Source organism: Arachis ipaensis, chromosome B02, assembly GCF_000816755.2.
Source record: "Arachis ipaensis cultivar K30076 chromosome B02, Araip1.1, whole genome shotgun sequence".
NCBI classification, from domain to species: Eukaryota; Viridiplantae; Streptophyta; class Magnoliopsida; order Fabales; family Fabaceae; genus Arachis; species Arachis ipaensis.
The window spans coordinates 20,375,011-20,381,676 of NC_029786.2; the positions used below are offsets into that span (position 1 = coordinate 20,375,011).

A 6,666-nucleotide genomic window follows, 5' to 3' on the forward strand; every position below is an offset into this window, starting at 1 on the left:
CTGAAAAGGTTAGCCCACTCTAGTATAAATACACTGGAGTACCTAGGTATAACTCATACTCTGATTCTACAAAAAACCTGCTTAAAGCCCATGCTGACTTAGGCATTGGAGTCTCTTGCAGGTACCACCACCCCCCGGTGACGAAGGATCAGCTCCACCACCAGATCCAACAAGTCGAACACGACAGCTCCGGCCATCGCCGCAGATCTCATCCGAGATCAACTTTCAGTTTCAGGTAACCCTCAGAACAATTGGCTTTTTACTAAAATAAAAAAATGAGTTAGCGATGTAATGGCTCAGTATTAAGTAGTTAATATTAAGCGTGGTCACTTAATGTTCTTTCTAGTAGAAATACCATGACTTAAGTAAACTATTTTGTTGGAAGAGAAGTTACATTATTTAAATACCATAACTTAAACAAGGTATTTTGTTGGAAGGAACATTACATTGTACTTGCACTTGCATCTGAAACTACACCTTTTTGTACACCACTTCCTCTACCAAGTTTAGGTCTAATGGTGGAGTTATTGTAGAGGTTGAAACATCTTTATGGAGGATGGAGAAATGGTGGCAAATTGTGAGCGAGAAAACCCTCATAGGTGGTTTGTACATGGTTGGGATCATCCAGGTACCGCTCCACTCTCTTGTTCGGCTAGCAACCAATTGCAGTGCAACGATAGTAGCTCCAGCAAAAGAAGCCACACTGGTATTGTAAGAGATAAAATTATTCATGTGTCTTTATTTGATATTTTAAACACTACTGGAGATTTTGCTGTGGTAGTATCGTAGCTAGATCTTCACCTTTGAAAAGGGCTATTTTTAGTGATTTTTTTCCATACTTGCACCATTTATAACCATCTTCAAGGTTTTTAGATTCTCTCTCTGTCAAGAAAGCAAATTTTGAAAGACAATTTGTATTCATTTTGTTGTTCATGATCATGATATCTACAATCGATGGCATTGTAGATGCTCGAAGTTTTAACTTGAGAAAATAGATAGCAAAAAAAAATATATTAGTATAAAGACCCCCACATTCTAAGGTTTTTGTTTCTCACTCATCATGTTGTGTATGATGAACCCTTTCATGGCATTCTCTCTTTCTATAACTACTTTTTTCCCTTTTTTATTTTTTAATTATTTGATATTTTTAAAATAATATCTGTTACAACAATAAATAAAAGTGGTAAAAATTTTCAAATGGAAGAGTAAATCACAACAGGGAAAGGTATGCCATTAGAAAGAGTAAACGAAGAAAATAATGGTAATTTAATTGAATTATTGATAGAACGTCGATCAATATTCAGTCAATCCCCACCTCAACAACATCTCAAGTTCCTTCTTAGGGGTAGGATTCTTATAATTAGGGGAACGACTACCTTCGTCCCACTTGTTGGTGTTTGGATATCCCCTATTCTGCGTAATCCCTGAAAAGGTCATTTAACATGGAAGGCCGCTCGGATCAATTATCCTTATTCAATCAAATTGATTAATTGAAGTTAGCAGCATGTCAATTACACACCAGAGTGCTAAGAGCATATCCCTTAGCTTAAAAGTGATTTTTAGTGATCTGAGGGTGAATAGATAGAATATCAAAATTTGTATATAGACTATGAATTGCAAACACTTTGTTGAGTTTCAATGTATGTATGTAAAACATATTTTGAGCACGACACTCATCTGACATTCAACTAACACGTGTCTTTCGTATCCAATTGTGTCTTAATAAAACATAAAAAATATTTCTTCGAACATATTTGGATACACCTAAATACCATCACGTGTCAGTGTGTCCATCCTTACTCAATATATATTTTTGAAATAAGTTTAGAAATAATACATAGTATTATTTATTAAGAGAAAAATTGTTTCAAATACTTTATGTAATTAAAAATAGACATTAAAATAACTAAAAAATGGACTTATATTTTAATACTAATAAAATACCAAAATATTATTATAATTCATTTAATGAAATTTTATATATCTTATGAAAATTCAACAATTCAACATTTCTATGTCTGTGTGTCTGGTGTTATATTATGCTCTATGTCCGTTTCAATGTCTATACATCATAACATATCGGTTTTAATTTGATGCAGTGACTAAGTGTATAAAATTCTGAAAATTTACAAGATACAGAGATACGATACATATATAAATCCGATATAGTTGTACACAGTGTTCGCATTATAAAATTATTATGCAAGGAACAATGATCTCTATCCAAAAGAAAATTCTAGCTATAGATATTCATGGCGGTTTTAAAATTATTGTTAATGATTGTACACATGCCGACTAAGCCTGGTTTGAGGGTCATTCTGACATCATGTTTGAGATTCGAATTTATCTGACTATTTTATAAACATGGATAAAAATTAATTGAAATAATTGTTTATAAATAATTAAGTAATTTAAATTTTCTATAATTTTTGTTATGTTTATGTTTATTAACAAATACTTTCATGAATTCCATTTTTCAGAAACCCTACATTTAGTACTATGTTGACTATTTTAAAGTAGGAATAAATAAAAATATACAATAGTTTAAGTTTTTCATGTAAAAAATTTAATGATAAAAATATCAGACATATATAATTGATTTCATAATACTTATAATTTACAAAATTTAACATTAATTGCTGCTATTAAATATCATCAATTCTGTTACCTTTTAAAACACAATATTTAATCTAAAGATTTGATCATTTTCAAATATAAATACACCTCAATACACATAATTATGATAATTAAATAGTAAATTCAAACTATTATCATATATATACAATTATATAGAATATGTAAGCATTTATACCTTATAAACTTTCCTTTTTATGTTTTTTATTGCAAATTAATTGCTATGATTATAATACATGGCCACTAGATTTTTTTTATTGCCTAACAATCAATAAAGAAAAAGATAAGACAAAACGAAAAAATACTAAAATTATTGTTTGCCTATTTTAAAATACTCAAAATGGCTAAAATATTAAACATGACTGTTGAGAATATCTAAGAATTATTTGTTATACTTTCTTCAGCTATAGAGATGTTGGTTGATGATGTTGATGATGAGGTGCTATTGATGACAAATTAACAATATCCTCAAGCAATCCGGTACCAGTATCCTCAATCGTGCCAATGTCATTAACACAACTATCACTGTCAGTTTTAACATTAACATTAGTAATAGTGTTATTGCCATGCTTTCTTTCCCTTGCACCGGCACTTGCATCTGAAAGTACAGGTTTTTGTACATCGCTTCCTTTATCAGGGCTAACGGTGGAGTTATTGTAGAGGTTGAAAGATCTTGATGGAGGAGGGAGGATTGGTGGCAAATCATGAGCGTGCAAACCCACATAGGTGGTTAGTACATGGGTGGGATCATCCACGTACCGCTCCACTCTCTTCTTCGCATTGCAACCAATTGCAGTGCAACGATAGTAGCTCCTGCAAAAGAAGCCACAATAGTATTATTAGAGGTAAAGCTATTCATGTGTCTTTATTTAATATTTTAAACAACACCATAGATTTTGATGTGGTAGTACGGTAGTTATATCATCACCTTGGGAAAGGGCTCTTTTTGAGTGATTTTTTGCCGTACTTGCGCCATTTATAACCATCTTCGAGGTTTTCAGACTCGCTCTTTGTCAAGTAAGTAATTTTTGAAAGATTATTTTTATTCCTTTTGTTGTTCATGCTCATGGTATCAGCAACCGATGCCATCGTCGATGCTCGAAGTTTCAACCTAAGAAAACAGAGAGCAAAAAAGAAAATATTAATACAAAGACCCCATATTCTAAGGTTTTTATTTCTCACTCATCATGCTATGTATGATGAACCCTTTCCTGGCCTTCTCTCTTTCTATAACTACTTTTTTTTCTCGTTTTTTCTTTTTTATTATTTGATATTTTTCAAAAAATATATGTTACAACAGTAAATAAAAGTGGTAAAAATTTTCAAATAGAAGACTAAATCATAACAGCGAAAAGTATACCATTAGAAAGAGTAAACAAGGAAAATAATAGTCATTTAATTGTATTATTTGTTTTGTTCAGTACTATTACTATTATTTTTTTTTCTTCTTACCTAGTTATAATATTATCTTCTTCATCATCTGGTTCATCGCCTCTCAGATTTCCATTTCCACCAACAATTGATTTTTCTAAACGTTTAGCCCCTCCAACTCTGTTGTTGGTGATGTTATTGTTAGAAACGACCACCTCAGGATTGGATGGGATTATGGAAAGGATTGGATTTTGTGACTCTGCAACTACTTCAGTAAATTCTAGAATAACTACGTATGGAGACAAAGAAGGAATAGGATGCTTTATTGGCGTCTCAGTTGGTGCAGCATCTTCTTCAGCTATGTCTAACCACTCATATAAGGAAGGACCAAAGTCTCCAACGTTTACCAAGCCAGAAAGTGACTTTTCAAAGAAGGTATCGTTGAAAAAGCTGAAATCTTGGGTGATGGTGGTTGGTATAGACAATAAAGATGGGGGTGGCGGTAGTGATAGTGGAGAAAGTAATGATGTATTATGTTCTTCCATTGAATTATTTTATTATTGATACTGATTCGACCGTCCTATGATTCTATTCTTGTACATACTATCACATTTCTAACACTGTGTCAACTCTCCCTTTATTTTTTTTATTTTTCTTAGATCGGTGCTCTTACTTACAATTTTGTTATACTACTAAAGGAAAAAACAGAGAGAGAGGAGCTACTAAAGCAGATATACATGAAAGGGATACTCTAGGAATTACAATTTTTATTCTTTTACAATTTTTTTTGTTGTTATTTTAATAACAGTGATGATGTATGCTCTTAAGTTATCAAAAACTGAAATATGATAAGAAAATATTAGGTACTATTTTTTATTTTAATATTTTTAATTATTAATTTGATATGTTGATCTGCGAATTGAATCTGCCGATACAAATCTCAAATTTGCATTTTGATCCTATTTATCTACAAATTGGATAATATCCAGAAATTTTAGATCGGATGCGGATAAATACTGCATATCTGCGGATCAGATCTGATCCATGAACACTCCTAAGCAGGTTACAAGAAGCACATTGACTGTAAAACACACTCGTCCCTTTGATTTTGTTCAGTGTAGATCTATTATTTTATTTAATGATTCATTCTTACAATTTTTTAAGGATTGAAAATTTTTTTTATAAAATAATATTGCTAATCTCAAATTTAAAATTTAAGAAAAAGAAATATATAGTACCTAGATAGAAAAAGAATGAGAAAAAAAATATTTTCTATATAGAAGAGACATAATTTTTTTTTAATTAATTTGATACTTTTCAGTGCTATTCCACTACGTATTTTAACATACACCATGAATATAATTACATATACAATGAAAATATTTGTGTCTTTATTTTGATTTATACATCCAATTAAAGACATATCTTTTGAAGTATTTATTATTACATATTTACGTTATTCAATTAAAGTTTGACAATCTATTCATGTTGTAACATCCTAATTACCCTAAACCTTACCTCATGCCATAAAGCAAAGGCTAGTCAAAGGTTGCGACAATCCTAAGGCTTATATATATATAAAGAATAATAATTATAGAAGCCCGATAAAGAAATAAGCTCAAAAACAAAGTTACAAAGTGCAAACGTTCACACGAAGCTACACAAAATAAGACACAAGATATAGATGTAATAGCCCAGACCACCCGCTAGCACAATATTGTCCGCTTTGGCACACAATGCCTCACGGTTTTGCCTTTGACGATAGGGATGACAGCCAAAGTCCCCACACTCACTCGTCAAAACGGGTCATGCTAGGGAGAGGTATCCTGATACAAGGGATTTACACCGGTTCGGAATTCTACAAAATAATCTCGTTGTCAGTATAGTCCAAACCAATAGTTATTCCTCAAATCAAATTAAATTTTTTTAGGTTGTCACAAAGAACAAACCCCAATTAAGAAATAATTGAAGTATTTAGACTCCGGGTCGTCTCCCTAGGAAACAATGAAGTGCATGCGTATTGGCTATGATGGGATAAAAGGGGGGTTTGGGTTATGAGATGGCAAGAAAGTAAACTGAGTGAGTAAATAGAGAAAACAAAATAAATAACTCTTAGCTAAGACTTGGGTACTTGAGATCACCATCTTCGTCAACAAACCAATTATCGACAATTATGAGAGGCCAACCCATTAAGTCTACTTCTCGAAACCTTAAGTACGTAACATTTACTCCTAGACTTGAAGTATGTCAAATAGGCTTGATCACATAGGAGCTTCTCTCTCTAGAAAACTAACTAAAGGTTCATGTTGGCTAAACTAATTGCTCCCCCTTTTCTTGGACTTCAATTCTGCATGAAATACACTCAGAAACAAGTTGGATTTGGGCCTGGGCAGCTCAGAAATCGCCCCTAGCGTTTTGCCTTCAAGTTGGCCACGTGAGAGTATCGGTGCGTGCGCGCCATGTGCGCGTGCGCGTCGACTGGCAAATTCTCAACCCGCGCGGACGCGGCGTGTACGCGTGCGCGTCTATTAGCGAAACCACTTTTGTGCGTACGCGCTTGGTGCGCGTGCGCGTCCTTTGGTGCATTTCCAATCTTGTTTCTTCATGTATTCTCCCTTTTTGTATGCTTTTCTCCTCATTTCTTCCATCCAATACTTGCCT

General features: G+C 33.0%; 1 protein-coding gene across 1 annotated transcript; it reads right to left on the reverse strand.

Moving 5' to 3' along the window:
• On the reverse strand, positions 3,039–4,550 carry LOC107626998 (probable WRKY transcription factor 68). The gene is made up of 3 exons (XM_016329881.1): positions 4,087–4,550; positions 3,563–3,745; positions 3,039–3,447 (listed from the first exon to the last, which is right to left on the reverse strand). The coding sequence occupies exons 1-3, from the start codon at positions 4,548–4,550 to the stop codon at positions 3,039–3,041; spliced, it is 1,056 nt and encodes a 351-aa protein (XP_016185367.1).